An 18,699-nucleotide genomic window follows, 5' to 3' on the forward strand; every position below is an offset into this window, starting at 1 on the left:
ATTCAACCCTTTATGTGCGTTTGGTTCAGCACAAAATGGAACTTTTTGAAAAAAGTTGCGTTTTATATTTGTGAAGAAACGCGCATATCCTGAAAGGAGCTTAGAGCTCCATTTTGGAAAAAGCCAGGGCGCATTTGAATCTATCCGTTGGACTCACAGGGCAATTACCAAATTACCCTTTAACACCATTCCTCATTCCTCTCATCTCTCTGCTCTGCCCTCTGTCCTCTCAATAACAAATTTCCAAATCCAAACACAAAAAAATCTATAACAAATTCCCAAATCAGCTAAGGAAAATAAAAAATCAATCCCTTGCAAAAGAAAAGAATCATCCCCTTTGCTGATCTGATTTGATCCCATTTGCTCTGCTCTAATCCAATCTTCCTGATCTGATCTGATCCCCTCTGTAAGTGGTTGAATTTAGAGAAAAAGAAAAGAATCAAGAAGATCAGGGTGAAGAAGTGCATGGGTGTTACAGACGAAGTGGAGAAAAGGGAGAAAGGAAAAAAAAAATAGAGGAAGAAGGAGAGCTGGAACATTCTGGACTCTGGAGGTTTTGGAGGAATGACAGAGATAATAAAAAGGAGGAAAGAAGGATAAATAAAAGATAAGATTATGGGTACATGTGTGGAGGAGAATAAAGGAGGAAAAAAAAGAGAGAGAAAGAAACGCCATGGGTGGAGGATAAAAAAAGAGGGGAAAAAAAAAGAAAAAAGAAAGAAAGAAAAAGATGTTATTACAATATTTTCACATTAAATCTTAAGTGGTAGGTTATTATTAACTAATATTGGTGGGAAAAAAATAATTTTTTTAGAAAGAGAAAAAAATAATTTAAATAGTTCGTTCAAATTAAAATCAGTATCAATTTTTATCACAATATTTTCACAATAAACTTTAAGTGGTAGGTTATTTTTAGCTAATATTGGTGAGAAAAAAATAATTTTTTTAGAAAGAGAAAAAAAAATTTAATAGTACGTTCAAATTAAAATCAGTATCAATTTTTATCACAATATTTTCACAATACTTTCACAATAAATCTTAAGTGGTAGGTTATTATTAGCTAATATTGGTGAGAAAAAAAAATTTTAGAAAGAGAAAAAAACAATTTTAATAATACGTTCAAATTAAAATCAGTATCAATTTTTATCACAATATTTTCACAATACTTTCACAATAAATCTTAAGTGGTAGGTTATTATTAGCTAATATTGGTGAGAAAAAAATAATTTTTTTAGAAAGAGAAATTTTTTTTTTAATAATACGTTCAAATTAAAATCAGTATCAATTTTTATCACAATATTTTCACAATACTTTCACAATAAATCTTAAGTGGTAGGTTATTATTGGCTAATATTGGTGAGAAAAAAAAATTTTTAGAAAGAGAAAAAAACAATTTTAATAATACGTTCAAATTAAAATCAGCATCAATTTTTATCACAATATTTTCACAATAAATCTTAAGTGGTAGGTTATTATTAGCTAATATTGGTGAGAAAAAAAAATAATCTTTTTAGAAAGAGAAAACAATAATTGTAATAGTACGTTCAAATTAAAATCAGTATCAATTATCACAATAATTTCACAATAAATCTTAAGTGGTAGGTTATTATTAGCTAATATTGATGAGAAAAAAATAATTTTTTTAGAAAGAGAAAAATTGATTTAAGTATATGAAGTAGTTGATTTAAGTATGAAATAAACTCTCTTATATATACATTATCCTTTTTGGTTTATCCCTCAAACTGCAACTTTTATAAGTGTTAGCCAAACACTCAATTTTTTCAAAAAGCACTTTTTAACAGTTTTTACCAAACACTCAGCTTTTTGAAAAAACACTTTTTCATATGCACTTTTTGAAAACTCCACCTTTTCATTATGCATTTTTTCAAAAAGTCCAACCAAACTCACCTAAAATGTCAAAGTTTAAACCACGGGTAGGCACATCAAATTAGAAGTAAACCACAGGTGAGCAAAGTGTAATTATCCGAAAAAGAAATCAACAAACTGTAGAAATCAAAAAATGGAGGAAAAAAAATTGATCTTGAATAAATGGTCATGTGACCTTTTCAATCCATCATTTTTGATACAATACCAAACGGTAATAGACCAAATTGACACATTTGAAAAGTTATCAACCAAATTGACAGGTTAGAGCATTCACATCAAAGCTCTTAAAAAATTTAGCATTTAATATCTCAAAATTTCACTTTATCTATTTTAATATCTCACTTTACATTACACCCGGCATAAAAAATTCTACTTTTACATTCATCTTATCAAAATGATATAAACAACTCATTAAAATAAAATAAAACATTCCCACAAAAATTTATAGCAATAGCAACCGGCCACCAATCTTGTTCACCACCAGCACCACTGTGGTAGCCACAACCCACCAAAAAAAAAAACACTCAAAACCAAATTACGCCACAAACACAACAACCACCGTCATCAACAACCCAAAACAATCCGTCAAGACCACCACCACCTGAAAAATAAACCCCATAAAACTTCAACTGCCACCACAGTACCATCATTACCATTGTGACCCAAAATCAACCACAACCACTAGTCATAGCCATTAACCATTGCACAATCTAGAAAAACCCATCAAACGGATACCCACCATAAACCGTACCCACCCACCATCAACAATGGCAAAACATTGTCGTCATTCCCTCACTCGTCTCACATCTCCGATCCCTTTTAATTCGACTCTGGATAATTCTCCAATTCGGCGTCGTTTTCCTCTGGATAATTCTCCAATCCCTTTGTCTTCTCTGCTATCTCCCTCGAGTCTTGCCAATTCGTTGATTTCAATACCCAATTGGATTGGACCCGTTTCGCTATGGCGCTTGATTTGCTTTCTTCCGCTTCGACACCAACAACTACAGAAGAAGACGAAGAGTCCTTAGCTTTAAAAGCGGTGAATTTGGCAGAGAGATAGGATTTGTCGTCTATTCATTTTGTGCAATTGAGATTGAGGAACAACGGATGAGGAGGAAGATGAGAACGAGAGGGAGAAGATGAGAACAAGAGAGAGAAGCAAATTGCAATAGACAGAGAAACAGTGGCACGCGTGAGGGGCAAATAAAATTGTATCATTTTATGATGACGTTCAACTACAGTGAGCTGCTAGAGATAGCAACTCACTACAGCATAGTGTTAAAATTTATAGCATATAGCATGTTGAATGTAGTGTGCTTTTTTTAGAATAAAATGCTAAAAAAACAGCATTTTTTTAGCTTTTGAGAGCTTTAAAGTAATGTGAATGCTCTTAGAAACCAAAAACTAGACATGCCTGGGTATAGCCACACTAAACATGCTTTTTCACATTCTCAAACACATATGGCCACTAGTTTCTTCATCTAAGCCGCAAGCTTCACATACAACTTCATCTATAACTCATTGATGGTACAAGTTTGCTTTTGTGGGAATAATGTTTTTGCATTCTCTCCAAGCAAAAGACTTAATCTTATTAGGAATATTTAAACCCCAACTTGTTCTCCAAAAAGTTTTTAAATTATCACCTTTCGAGGGTCCCCCTATATAGCTATTCACAGATTCAGCCAATGCAATTTTGTAAGCACTACTAATTGGAAATTTTATTTTTGGGGTGTTGTGGGTTCTTATTTTGAACAGTATCAAGACCTAAGTAGAAACAAGGATCTTGGGCCTTATACTTGTTGTTTGGTGGATTGGGCTTGGTTCACAGCAGCAATGTTTGGCTGATTTCGAACCAAGTTATGCACAAAACATAGGTCCTACAACACATACACATCCATACATACAAAATATATACGTATTGTATAGTAAGGAACAATAAAGGAACAATAACAAGGTAAATAAAACATTAGGGATCCTCATTGTATTAAATTTTAGTACATCGGGTCTTTTCTCCACTGGGATATGTTACAAGGTCCAAATAAGTTCAAAAGTCATAGATTTAGATAGCTCTTTTCTAGGCTTCTAAGACTTGTGAGGTTTGAATCATTTTGAATCCAAGTGCATCCTCTAGTGTTTGTCTCAAGATCCCTCATAGTGTTTTCATTCTTTTCTCATTTTTTTTAATTCTAAAGGAGTTTTTCAATGGATCTTTTTATTCTGATTCACTATTGTTGAATGGTTTTTTCTGTTGGCTCCATCCCTTTTTATAGTGCATTCCTAGGGTTTTTTGGTGTATTACTGATTCCCTCCATTTGCTGCCCTGGGTACCAAAATCAATGTTGTGTCAGCAACATTGGTTGCTGGTCCTTTTCTTATTTTCTCATTATTTTCCCATTTTGACCCCCCCCAAAATTTCCTAGCTGACCTTCCTCTTTTGGGAGGTCCTAGGGGCTAACTTTTAATCTCCTCCTTCCAAAGCTTCTAGGTGCTACTTTTCCAACCTACATTTTTGGCTGCTTCACCTTTTGTCGTTTTCTCTAAATAGGCTAATTCCTTTTTGTCAGGCTGAAAGACCCCCAGCCACCTTCCTTCATGCATTCCCCAAGGTACTAGGCTTTCTATTTTAAAGTGCTGATTCCTAAGCCATTAGCCTTTTTTTTGAACCATGGGTGGCTAATGGGACATATCCACCTTCGTTCTTTGTATCCATAAGCATGCTCCCTTGGGCTATCCCAATCCCAACTGACTTCTTTCTGTATATCTTGAGGATCCCGAGCTTCTAGGAGTCCCAGGGCATCCTGTTCCAGTCCTTTTCTAGGCTCCCCAGCAGGTTTCCTCACAAGGGCTGGGTTGAGCTTCCTTTTTTCTTTATTTTCTAAGGCCCAAAGCTTGCTCATTCATGGGTTTGGACCCCTTCCTACTTATCTTAAGTGGACCTTGATTGGTGGATTTGGGTCTCGTCCTTTCTTTGAAGGCCCCAAATGGGTTCCAAACTTGAATTTTGTAATGTTTTGAGCCCTGACGCAGTGCTTGTGATATTTTGAACCTCAACGTGTATACCCACACTAGTTGGACTTGTGGAAAGCGAGTGCTCAAAGAAATGCTTAGAAGGGACTGGACATCAGCTGGAGGAAGGTTTGTCTCACCAAATCGGCTTGCCATTCACGTATATGGAGATCAATGAGTAAATAAACCTTTGATTCTTCTGATATGGTATTGGCCAAGAGATCACTCTAGAAGAGTATGGTTCATGTAGCCATTTATCATTTTAAACTCCAATCGATGCCCCATTACCCACCTGCCACATGCATCCTTGCTTGACAATTTTATGGACTGCCATTATGCTTATCCATGCAAATGATGATTGAGACCCCAACTATACTCTAGAAAGTCACTATCTAGAATTAGAGGGCTTTTAAAACTCTATGGACCAAATATGATGTATTTGCTTGTAGTCTCCAATCTTGTTTGGCTAAAAGTGCAAGATTAAAAATCTTAGGATCCGTTTGGTAATGCTGTTCTAATAACGTTGTTTAAGATTTTTTTTGGAAATATGTGTGGGTGAAAAAGTGTTGTGGAAATATGTGTTGTGTTGTTTAAACAACGAAAATTGTTGTTTAAATACCCCTACCAAACACCCCCTTAAAATTGCAAAAGCATAAGCCACCCTTCTCCTCTAGTGCACAAAATTTATCCCATCTGAGCCATTTTGTCTTAATTTTCTCATTTGTTTGTTCCCACCAAAATTTTCGAACCGTGCCTGTCATCTCATCACCTTAAATACTTTGAAGTTTGAAGACACTCATAGTATACATAGGTATTGCGTGAGCCACTTCCTTAACAAGGATCTCCTTTCCCACATGCTATGACATCTTTTCTTTCCACCTTGACAATTAATTATTCAATCTCTCCTGTAGTTGCGGAAAAGCGTTGCACTTGGATTTCGAATTTTCTTTTCATTTAGCGTTGATTTTCTAAGAATATCATTAGTTGTCAGGTTGCAAAACAAACTAGAAAACTAGCATCTCGAGTTTTTAAACTCGAGATCCATGTTAGAACTCGAGTTTTTAAAACTTGAGATGCAAGATCTAATACACTCCACGTAGAACTCGAGTCTTAGAAACTCGAGTTCCACCATTTTCTTTTCAAATCAGCTCTTTGTCTTCATCGTCGTCTTCTTCTTCCTTTGTTCTTTCAGTGGATCTCAAACCATTTGATGTTCTTCAGTGGATTTCTTCTTCTTCCCCTGTTCTTTCAGTGGATCTCAAACCATATGATGTTCCTCTTTTTTGCTTGTGATGTTCTTTGGTGGATCTCAAACCAGATTCTTCTTGCTTCTAATGTGCTTCTAGATTCTTTGCTTAGCACTAGCATAAATTGAGTTTCTAAAACTTGAAATGTTAGTTTACAAAATCCTTTGAAATGTTTGTCAACTAATTATATTGTTTCTCTTTACTGTGCTAGGCTGTAAATATCCCCCTTGGATTTCCCCACCAAAGATGGGAAACTTAGATATGTTTCATGTTGGCACCTGGGGTAACCACGACTTTGAAGAATTTGGTGCAGCCACTTAGAAGTAACAACTTCTAAGTTTAACTTTTATAATATAGGATGTGATATGATACGATATAAAAAAAAAAAAAATAGAGTTGAATTCCTTATTTAATATAGACAATTAGACATTCATATATAGATAGTCAAATAGTAGAAAGTAGAAAGATTTTTGTTGCAGTTGCAGGTCCAGTCCAGAACGGATCGGGCCAGTGATGAGATCCGGAAGTCAGCCCGCTTTTGTAAACAAATGAAACCCCTCAATGATTTCTAAACTGTTTACTTAAAAATAGAGGGTTTAACTTATAAAAAAAAAAAAAAAAATTAGAGGGTTTAAAGAACAAAGAACAAAGAACAAACCCACTCGTAAAACTAAAAACCCACGCCTCTTTCATCAAATTCTCTCTTTCTCTAACTCACACTAAAATCAAAGGTGATAGATAGAGATGATGTTTCTGCGACAAGCCGCGGCTAATTTGGTTAGAAGAATCCGATTCAGTACTTCTCCAACCGCAATGTCTACAACTCCAACCCGCAATGTCTTCCCCATTCCTTCACTCTCCAGTAAGCATTACATTTATCTCTTCTTTTCCAAACCCTATATCTTACGTTTCCTTTCATTACTCGTTTGGAAATGTTTAGTTTTATTATGTTTATGAAAGCCAATTGGAAAAATAATCAAGCCTTTTTTTTTTTACTCAATTCAAGTAAGAGCATGTGGTACACATGCTATTACTCACTGTCACGTGGTGTGAGTTCGACAAGTTACTATTACCAATTTTAAATATAAGGTTCTCAAAACTTATTCTGATCATGCTGTTGATTTTTCCATAATATGTCAATTGGTACTAGATTTCATGTCATGTGTGAAGTGAAGTGGGCTTCTACTTTGCAATCTGCGTTCACTCTTTTGATGCAAATGATATATGTACATATACTCCCTAGAAGTCCTTGCTCTAGTGACTTATGCATCCATATTCAAAAGGCTTCTAATAACATTAGGCTAAGAGCCTTGTAGCTCAGCTGACACAAAATGCTCTTTCCAATGGAGTCGTCCAGAGTTCAAATCCCCCCTCCCCCAAGCAATTGAATTATTGGTGGCATTTCTTGGTCTTAGTTATGAGGAGAACCGAATCCGCTGCGTACATGTTGTGCATGTCAATGACTGTTTTAGTGGTCCAGTATTTTTGGTTATTATGGTTCATACATACATACATAAACAGTACACAAACAAACAAAGAAAAATGTCTGTTGTTATTAACTATGTTCCTTTTACCTTAGTGCCTTAATAACCTTTATCAATCTCCATAGTATGTGGAATCCTTTTTGAGCATTAGGTTTGTCTGATATGTAAATGACATTAGTGCTCTTCATTCCTAGTCATTAATGTATTGGTCTCATGAAATTTCGGTTCACTAATTGAGTAATTAGATTTATTATCTAAGTGATGCTTTTCTGTTCTGAAATCAGAAATCAGATATTTAGATGTAGTTGTGCTTTTCTCATCATCCCTTATTGCTGCAGGAAAAATGAAATTTTCTTATAAATTTGGTTCCAGAGACTATACTTGGAGCACGAACCAGATGAACCATCATCTATGGATTGTTATATGTGGGAATGCTGGTATACTTCTTTCTCATAGCGTCAGATAGTTGTTAGATAATTTTTTCTTTGACAGGTATATAATTTTATTTGATATGAAGGGAGGATCACATATTAAAGATGTGAATCTATCCCTTCCTAAAGAATACAATCACAGTCAAGAAGCTGATCTCGGATATATATCAAGTATACCCCATTTTGTTTTCCTTTATATCATTGTTAAAAACAACAACAACTTAGTCCCAAAATTTTGGGGTTGGCTACTCATCATATTAGTTAGGGTCAGCCATATGAGTTCTTTGTCTCCATTCTACTCTATTTAAAGTCATATTTTTTTTTACTTCCTTAAATGACATGTCATTTTTCATTACTTCTACTAATATGTTTTTGGGTTTTCCTATACCTTTTTTTTTCATTCCCTCAACTTGGATAAAATCACTCTTTATATCATTGTTTATTGATTTAATATAATTACTTGTAAAAAAGAAGAAGCTGATTCACGTGTTTTCACATGGGGTTGGCATCCTCTGATGTTGGAGTGTTCCAGTTTCATTTGGGTTTTGTACTAACAAAAACTGCTTGCTAATTCAATTGACTATAGGAAAGGAATGCTGATGTTATGTTTTTTTTTGACTATGTTGATTTGTTTGCAGCAATAATTCTTGGGATAAATGCTAATCCTGTCTTCGCAAAAGATATCTCAACTGAATCAAGTTTTGAAAGTAGCACTGAAGGGGATGGCATAATTGAATTACGCAAGGTTGAGGATGGCTCTGTCATATCAAACATACATACATCTAAATGGAGAATTTTTACGGATAACGGGAAAGATTTCTTCTTGCAGGCAAGCATTTCTAGCATACATGACTTTGTTATTTTCATTATTTTGTTTGCTGTTCTATGTGGTTTTCTTGAACTATTTTATACTTTTTTTTTTCCTGTTAGGGAAAAATTGAGGAGGCTGAAAAGTTATTCCTTTCTGCAATACAAGAAGCTAAAGAAGGTTTTGGTGAGAGGGATCCGCATGTTGCATCTGCATGCAACAATCTGGTGGGTTCACTATTGAGATACTTCAGATAATCTAGTTGTGTTTCAATTGTTATTGACATGGTTGAACTTCTCTAAGTCCTTTTGTCTACACTATCTTGCTTTGAAGGGTTCAAACTGGTGAATGGTGATCTATATGTAAACTGGATTATATGAGAATACTTCCACCTTCATTTGATGGAGCACTATTATCAATTGTTAGAACTATTTTGAAGAAATTAATGCTGGGAATTTTCTTCAGTCAAATAAGTATTAAGACAACAAATATTTTTTATTAATTATTATGTATAAAAAAAAAATGCGTCTATCTACTCTATATTCGGGGCTCTTATTTGACAAAAAGTCACAGTTCCTTATTGTTCTTGTTTCAGGCGGAGCTGTATAGAGTTACGAAGGCATTTCATAAAGCAGAACCATTGTTTTTGGAGGCCACAAACATACTGGAGGAATCATTTGGTCCTGAGGATATACGGTATAGCTTATGTTCGTGATTAGTACTTATTAAAGAAAAATGATGTACCAGGAATACATATGGAGGAAATAGATGTAGAACAGCTTGGTTTGGTAGTTAGTGAATCATTTCTCTACGGAGAATTTGACATATAATTTGCTGATTGTTAAATTGAACTTTGAGTGCCATAACTCTATGGCAATGCCATTTTTATTACTTTGCTTTCTTTAATTTTATTGCAAATTTTTTAAAGCAAAACGTTTTCTAGCCATAAAGAGAAGCTACAATAATGCAAAACCAAAATACTCTCAAACTAAAAATTTTCATGTAATGAATGAAAGTTTTGATTTATATAACTATTTAGAATTACAAGATATGTTTCGTTACTTATCAAAAAAAAAAAAAGAATTACAAGATTTGTTAATGATTTTCTGTGTGAACTAAACAATAGAAAATGTTTACCAGCCCATTTTTTGGGTTGCAAGCAAATATAGAATTTTTTTTTCAGGAAATGAATTATTTTCCAGAAAATGTATTTAGCCGAAACAAATGGAGCGCTAGTTGTGACTTCTTTCCATCTACATTGCTTCAATGGTCATGAGTGTAGTTTGATGATTTGTTCTCTCCAATCAGAAGCATTAGTTTTGATAGGCTAGATAATTGAGCAATTGTCTTCTTCAATATGTTGCATCACCAATGCTAATCTGAGCACTGTAACCTGTTATCAATATAGTGTGGGAGCTGCTCTTCACAACCTTGGGCAGTTATATCTAATGCAGCGAAAGTTGGAAGAAGCTCGTGTCTGCTATGAGGTAATGAAATAATTATGTTTGATCTCTATTACATCTTGAGTTTATTTATTTTTATTTTTATTTTTATGTTTTGTTTAGTAATCAGTGAATCAACTAAGAAGTCATAATTGCAAATGCTTAGCTGTCTCATATTTCTGAATGTATCAGTAAATATGTGTGTTGGATAATTGGATTCCTTCATATTTATATGCAATGGATGCATATTTGGAGATGGTTTTCAGGCCTCATAAATGTCTTCATTGATATGGAATGAGGCAAGAATCCCTTAACAACACTCGCATTGGTGCTTGTATAATAGAAAAAAGACTGCATTTTAGCCAACTAAGTCCAAAATTCACCCACATCAGGCCATGCAAAGTTGAGTAAAATACATGGTTATTATAGTAACTGTGTAAATTTACACTAGCATTATTTATTTTGCATTTAGTTTTTTATTTTTTCTTTATGTATCCCAAGGATGAAGGAAGAGAGTTGGTGGTTGTTGTTTGTGAAGAAAGAGAAACAATAAAAAAATAAAAAAATTGATATATTAATGAAATATAGTGTAAAATAAATAATCTAATGTGGAGTGTTTTGAAAAGTGAGTATGTAAAATAGAAAAAGTAAGTTCTTATATTAAGATATACATAAATTTTTGCATGAGTTGATGCAAATACGGTTCACTTTTTTTGGGTTGATGATTAGAGCTGTGGTATTGGGCAAGTTGTGCTGTAGAGAGTTTGTTTGCTTTAAATATATATATATATATATGTGTATATGTGTGTGTGTGTGTGTGTGTGTGTGTTTTAGGTAATAAGACTTTTATTGAAAAAAATTGAACATCATTTTCACGATGGTGAACACTCTGAACAAGAAACAAAAACAGTATTATCAAGAACTAAAGGAAATGGAGACTAAGAATTCAGATAAAGAAATACAATTCGTACGCCCCTAAATACGAGCCTAATGAAACAGAGTACCAAAGAGGAGAGATTTTAGATGATCTAATGTTCTCTCATTGTCTTAAAAATGAGGGTATTGTGTTCCTGTCAAACTAACCACATTAAACATGATGGGACTATATTCCAAATGGTTGAAAGATGCTTTCCAAACTAGTTTCTCTAGATAAAGAAAAAGGAGTTGACTGACCTTAGCATTACCCACTGGATCCTAAACATTGCAAAAACTTCACACCATAAGGCGTGAGGAAACTTACAGTTAAGAAGAAGGTGATCCACTGATTCCCCATCGCAGCAGCATAAACAATACCTATTAACCAGAGATTGCCTTCTCTTAACAAGATTATTAATGGTGAGTATTCTATCATTAGCTGCTGTTCATAAGAAGAAACACACCCGTTTAGGCACCTTTGCACACCAAATGCATTCCCAAGGAAATTTATCAGTGTTAGGACCTAGGTTGCACCGACACGGCAATTTTGGCCCGATACTAGTGTCTGACACGCGTTGGACATTGATACCGGTAAGACTAGCTGGACTTCGGTGTCTAAGTGGTGTCTATTTTTTTTTTTTTGCTCTTCTCCAACACGGCGCCGACATGGTGGACATGCCAGCAGTGGAAAAAAAAAATCATAGATTTTGACAGATGGACAAATCTATACCATTGATTTTGTGATATACCCTTAAAACAAAAAAAACTTGAGTTTGAGAAAACATTACCGTGAAAGTTGAAACCCACAGCACAGCCCGACCTTCTCTTCAGTCTTCTCCCTTAGCCCGCTGCCCTCTGTCCCTTGTCGGTGCTAGATTGGGCTGATTGGCAAGTCGCCGTGCCCTCTGCCCCTTTGTCCCTTCTAATCTCCCTCTCTCTCTCAGTGTGGACAGGTTTTCTTCTCTTCTCTCTCTCTCTCTGTTTCGCGATTTCTCATTTCTCTTTTTTTTTTTCTTTCTTTCTTTTATGTTTTATGACTTTTGCTGCTTTGGGCATGTTACTTATAAATTATAAGTAACACGCCACAGTACACCACTTTATAAGTAACACGCCACAGTACACCACTACACCTTTTTTTTTAATCCCACTCTCACATCACAGGCTCACTGCTTTGGGCGTGTTTGGGGTATACTTTTAATTTCTTTTGTTTGTTTACTCTGCCTTTTGCCTTATTATTTCTTTTACTTGCATCTTTCAGTGAAACTCTTTTTGATTGGTCTCAGGCTTGGGGACTCACGACTAGTGATTCCCTCCCTTCTTTTCTGAGCTCTCTTCTTCTTTTGTGATTTTTTGTTGTTTGGTTTTCTATTTTTGTAATTTCCTTGTTTTCCTTTTTCCTTCTTGTAGTTTTCTGGTTTGCTCTGTGCTTTTCTTGCATAGAGTAGCTTTTCGTATATATATCTTTCTTACTTATCAAAAAAATAAAAAAAGTTTATAATGAATTTAGAGATTTTTGTTTTTGTGTGTCCTGCTATAGTTTTATTTATTTATTAAAGTTAAATGTTGTAGGTGATTTTACTTTATAATTTATAAAGTTAAATTATAATATTTTACTAAAAATATTAAAAAATATGCCTAAATATAAAATTTAACTAATTATTTAATTGCCGTACCCACGCCATGTCGTATCCTTATTTTTCAAAAAATTTCGTACTCTCGTATCCGTACCTGTGTCCATGTCGGTGCAACTTAGGTTAGGACCAGATAACAGCTTATAAAAAAAGTGCACATCAAATACCCCAGACGTAGTCAATCTCTAGACCCGGTGATCATCCCCCTCACCCCTCAGTATAGAGGAACAAATAAGCTCAAAAAAGGAATAAACAGTGTTTGCCTCCCAATCTTGAGGATCATGACAGAAAAGTAAATTCCAGCTCCTACTACCTCCTTTTGAAGTAGATACTACCAAGTAAGAAACCATGCTTCTTTAGATAGAGAGCAAGCAAATATAGCAGAAAAGTTTTCCTTCAAAGGAATAGGCCCACTCCATGGATCATGCCAAAAACTAACACGGCAACCCTCCCCCACATTATCAATGGTTTTAAATACTATTTCATTTTCTGTTTTACCTTATGCCTTATCTTATTCCATCTTGTTTTAACCTTTTTCCAGCTGCTCTGATATGTTAAATAAATTTTTCTCGTCATAGTCATGATAATTCTTATGACAAATGCAACAAGAAGGTAATGGGATGCACACAAGATACATGGACAGAGAATATGCCCGTAGACATCCTTAATTGTGAAAACTAGAGGAATTTTATGGCGCCTAACTATCTACAGTGCTTATTGACCTTAGTGTAGTGCTTTGCTATCCATGACCTTCTTCTGTACTCATTGATCTTAGTGTAGTGCATAAAAGGTGAAAATCTTACACTTTAGCGTTGGAAGGTAAACTTCGCCCAGAAGCTAGAAGCCTTAATCACTGTAGCAAATTGCTATCTACCTATGTTATGTTATAGAGTAGCATCGTTTATTTTTTAATATCTTATCCCTAGCCCAGATAAAGAGAGAAGTTATGGTCGGTTGATAATGATTGCCAACTTAAAACAGTTTTCACATCTTATAAACATGGATTCTAGGACATTTCTCTTGATAGGGACAAGCTGCATAAAAGGACCATATAGCTGACCTTACTTAATTGAGTTTAGTAGATAAAAAAAGACTAGAAAATTCTGTGTAAATACCTCTTTAAAATCAAAATTTGATGACCCTTCGTTTGATTATATGGTGGCACACCAAAAATTGGGTCTACTTTTTGACAATTAAAAGAAAGTGCTTAGCATATAGAAAATTTTGAAGTACTAGAATATTAAAATACATCCTAAGCCAAATGACTGGTAACCTTTCAAGATTTCTGTGTGGTTGGCAATGTTAATGTGATGCATTACATCATCATGGCAATGCCAACTACCTCAGTGGACTGCTGATGATGCTTATAGGTGAAGGCCTGGTTAGTTAACAGAGAATCACATCGCATGATTTCTTGGCAAAATAGTTAGAAAGAGCTTTTGAGGAAAGTGATTGTTGAGGTGGTGAAAGATTTGAGTGGAGTTAAAAGTGCCTGGTCCAAATGGATATACCTCTGCATTCTTTCAAGCTTACTAGGATGTAGTCAAGGATGATATCATGAGTCTTTCATGAATTCCATGAGCTCTGTATGTTGAAACCAGCCTTAATGCTTTATTCATTGTCCTTATTCCTACAAAAACTAGTCCTGTGGAGGTATAAGATTTTCAACCTTTTAGCCTTATTGACGAGGTCTATAAGATCATTATCTACATTCTAGCAAATCGGTTGACAATGGTTTTAGAGAATATCATCTCAAAATAAGAAAATTCCTCTATTAAAGGTATACAGGTTCTTGATTCAGTTTTAATTGCAAGATAGAAAAATTAAATCAGGAGTCTCAGGTGTTTTGAATTACTAGAACTTCTAAATTTGAGATGTATAAAATGAGTATCACAGTATCTATTTATTTACTATTTGTTTTTTGGGATTCCTTTTACAGCCTTTACGTATTTGTTCATCTTTAGTAGCTTTCTTACCTATCAACATTGGTTGCTTTATAATCTCAAGCTGTTGATTATGAATACGAAATTTTACTTCTTTGGTGTCTTCCAGACTTTTATCTCATATCATCACTGGCTCAGATTTTTTGGGGGATTCACATTGAATTAATTCATTTTGGGCATTGAATTTTTTGTTCATTAACAAAGGTTTTTTTTTTTTTGTTGAGAATTGTTCATTAACAAAGTTGACTGAACTGATTTAATAATTTTGTGATCTGTAAATGCACATTTATGGGATACTTGTTTTTTTCATGCACATGTTTCTGACATGCAACCCACATAATTTCTGAGCCATGTTTGTGTCTATATATATATATATTTATTTATTTATTCTCTATATTTTGACTGCTAATTTAGTATTATTTTTACTGACAACTTGTGCTGCTGTTTCTCTCTTGGTTGTCTGGGTTCTCTTGACAGCGTGCTTTAAAGGTATGAACCAGAAATATGCTTTGCAACATGTTCCTTTTTGGTTTTAACCATACATGTAGTTCTTGTGTTATATTCCAAATATCAACTTGTCATGCACTCCAACCTTGTAATCTTTCAGATTAAGGGGCGTGTTCTGGGATATGGCCATACAGACTATTCTGATACTATGTATCATCTTGGAATGGTAATTTTTTTAAAGCTATGTGTTATACTATTGTTTGTGTTGCATTCTTGTGAGATGCTTTTGTCCGGAAAGAGAAATTCTTGTGCTGCTCTGGTGTTCTCTGCTCCAGGAGTGGGATCCAAGCTGAAATAAATAATTTTATTGTTATTCTTTTCCTCATCAACTGTGCATTTAATATTCTTTTCTTGAGTTATGTTCATTTGTGTTACTCTGATGTTCTCTGCTCCAAGAGAGGGATCCAAGTTGATAGATTTTAATTTTATTGTTTCTGTTCCTCATCAAGTGTAAGTGATGTGCACTTTCATTAATGACAAAAAAGAATTTGTAGCACCCATATAAATGGGGTGTCTAAACCCAATATTACAAAAACCTAAACAATGAAATCTTAGCATCTGTAAAACATCATGAAAAAAAATTGAAGAATATATTTTTAAGAGATGTTCTCAAAGTATATTAGATATTTTGTTGGGGATGAGAGTTGCATTGGAGTTTGATTTTTGGCACAATGTATTGTGTAGAGATGTGACACTTAAAGATATCTGCCCCTATTTGTTTCCTCTTGCGGTGAATAAAGATGCCACTATAACAGGTAAATGAATAAATTTATCTTGAATTGTGGATCTCAAACTGACAAAGATTCCTTGGAAAATCGGACCCCACCTTTTCTTTGTGGATCTCAAACCAAAGAGGAATCAGCTTTCACAATCAACACTCCATTACCAAATACTGTTTCCCATTGAAGAAGTCACTTAACAAAAGTGGAGTTATCCCTTTATCCATGCAGGCGTTTTAATCTGAACCACAACAGCTGAAAAGAGCAAACAATAAGATGGTAAAAGGTCCTAGTATGGATGCTCAAACTTTAGCCCTTTGTTATGGCAATGACCTGGGTACAGAATCTGGACCTGAGGAGGCATTGGCATATCCCAAGAGAAAACAGAGACCAAATTGTAGAAGTAGCAATAAAAAAATTCTTAGGATGACCAAGCCTTGGTATGCAGAGATGAAGAACCACCAAATGCACATGGGAAAGAAAATGGAAAAGTGGAAGATCGGACCGATAAATTTTCCCTCCCAAAATGGTATCAAAGCATACGGTAAGGTGGAAAATGAACAAGGCAAGTGAGAGATGGCTGGGCTATGGTGGAGTGGCTGGATTTGTACGTTGTCAGGAGATTGTTTTGTCTGATTTTGATAGGAAATTGGCCATGAAGAGATGATGCGAACCCCTAATCTGTTTTTTTTTTTCCCTTTTGATTTCTTATATACCCATGTAATGTAATTGCCTTATTCTATTCAAATAAAATAAAACTAAATTAAATTGACCTTCTCTTTGAGCCTCCTGCAAATCACTATGTTTTTGGACTTGCTCTATTAGTTCTAGTTATATTTAATAGTGAATATGTATTGGGTCCATTCATAAGAGAGTGACTAAATTTTACGCTGGCCATCAACCTACAACAACCCTCCTCTTTTACTGAATTAGCCACCCTCTACCCTTGGGCCAGCCAGCCAACACCCCCCCCTCCCCTCTCTATTCTTAACTGACAACCAGCCACCCCTCTACTCTCAAGTGAAAACAGCCAGTCACCCTTTCTGACCTCTTAGGGCTCGCAGCCAGCCACTTATTTTGACTTCTCAGATCTGCCATGTGTTCTCTTTAATTTCAGCTTTGACTTATGGTGTTGACAGCCAGCCTAGCTGTTAACTATTAGCCAGTTTATTTCCTAGTAGTTAAGGATTATAAAGAGGCTTGTTATGTAAGAGAAGAATCAGTTTTTTGATGAATTTATCTTAGTTTCAGATCTGGACAGAAACCCTGTTTCTCCAGTTTTCTCTGTAATTCCTGCTTTGATTCTTCATTCTAATGCAATTCTATTTCAGTTCTCAATTATTTGATCTTGATTTCCATCAATTACTCAGGCTTGGGTCTGACAGTGAACTAAATATATATGGCACTAAGCACAAACACAGGCGGGGTTATTAAACAGTGTAAATGCAAGATAAAAATTCAGTTCAAAATAAGGCTCTTTTTACAAAAGGGATCAATCTGCCATATCATTTCACATCTCTGTAGTAAATATGGTTTGGACAATGCCCAAGCGAGTGTAGAATGTATATTAGGTTGACATACTATTTTTGTTTGGGGGGAAAGTGTCCTACACGACATAGGTCACATGACTGTTTCACTTGTGACGCAGTTTCGGTTTTATTATGTTAATCTAACCATGTTGCTTCTGTTTTCTTGTATATTCTTATTTGTTATTTAGTCTCTCATTAATGTGTATATCATAATGTACAGGTGCTATATCTGCAAGGAAAGGAGAAGGATTCTGAGGCTCTAATTCAGGATTCCATTAGGATACTAGAGGTACATCATTATTTACTTGAAAGTAGTTGTAACTGTGGCCATTTTTCTGTTTTGGCTCTCCTTCTTACTGTGAGGTTTTGTTTGACTATGTAGGAAGGTGGCCAAGGGGAATCTTCTGTGTGCATCAAGAGATTACGATATCTTGCTCAGGTTGTTCCTCGCACCTTCATTCTCATTAGTTTTGGATAGACCGAAAGGTGTCATCTAGATGATCTTCTCCAGACATTATACTGACCCTATGCTAGAATGTGTAGTAAAATGAAATTTGTGAATATTTGGGTCTTCCTTTGTGCTCGACTTTTAAGGTGAAAGTGATCTAGAACACCATTCTGGAGAAAGTGGAGAGACATCTGGCAGGTTGGAAGACAGTTATATTTATCCAAATGAGTTAGAATTACTTTAATAAAAAACACTTAATCTAATCGACCTTCCTATTTCTTTTTTTTATTCTCTATTCTAGTGAGTGTAGCTTTCCGGATTGAGAAGTTGCAATGTGAAAAATTATAGAGAGGTAAGATGATGAGTTTAAATTTCATCTAGTTCAATGAAACAAAATCAGTGAACCAATTTAATGCAGTGGCTTGGGTATTATTTGATCTTGTTTAATCAAGCTCCATTGGGGAAATGACTATAGAGATATGCTATAGAGAGAGGTTTTCTGGAGAAGGATGGTGGATAAGAAGTATGGTAGTGTGTGGTGAGTAGAATATTGTCAATGGTCCAAATGGTGATATTTATGGAAATGTACAAGTAGAGGGTGAGGAAATTATTCTCTGTCCCACTAGTGTTTGAACTAGGTGTGGGTACTCATGTCAAGTTTTGGCATGATTTATGATTATGGAGATCAAATAATCAAGGAGG

General features: G+C 34.9%; 1 protein-coding gene across 4 annotated transcripts in view; it reads left to right on the forward strand.

Moving 5' to 3' along the window:
* Nucleotides 1-6,780: 6,780 nt before the first annotated feature.
* Nucleotides 6,781-18,699, forward strand: part of LOC142638161 (uncharacterized) — a 52,075-nt gene continuing 40,156 nt past the window's right edge. For 3 of the 4 annotated variants that reach the window (XR_012844986.1, XM_075812168.1, XM_075812185.1), the window contains exons 1-11: nucleotides 6,781-6,844; nucleotides 6,876-7,002; nucleotides 7,963-8,061; nucleotides 8,694-8,884; nucleotides 8,986-9,090; nucleotides 9,459-9,559; nucleotides 10,272-10,350; nucleotides 15,272-15,283; nucleotides 15,402-15,467; nucleotides 17,770-17,838; nucleotides 17,932-17,988. Coding sequence is in view for 3 of the 4 variants with exons in the window: in XM_075812168.1 (XP_075668283.1) it covers nucleotides 6,885-7,002; nucleotides 7,963-8,061; nucleotides 8,694-8,884; nucleotides 8,986-9,090; nucleotides 9,459-9,559; nucleotides 10,272-10,350; nucleotides 15,272-15,283; nucleotides 15,402-15,467; nucleotides 17,770-17,838; nucleotides 17,932-17,988 (897 nt within the window). In the remaining variant the exon portion in view is untranslated. The remainder of the gene's footprint in view (nucleotides 6,845-6,875; nucleotides 7,003-7,962; nucleotides 8,062-8,693; nucleotides 8,885-8,985; nucleotides 9,091-9,458; nucleotides 9,560-10,271; nucleotides 10,351-15,271; nucleotides 15,284-15,401; nucleotides 15,468-17,769; nucleotides 17,839-17,931; nucleotides 17,989-18,699) is intronic. The other variant, XM_075812177.1, reaches the window with a different exon arrangement.

Source organism: Castanea sativa, chromosome 1 (assembly GCF_040712315.1).
Source record: "Castanea sativa cultivar Marrone di Chiusa Pesio chromosome 1, ASM4071231v1".
In the NCBI taxonomy this organism is placed as follows: Eukaryota; Viridiplantae; Streptophyta; class Magnoliopsida; order Fagales; family Fagaceae; genus Castanea; species Castanea sativa.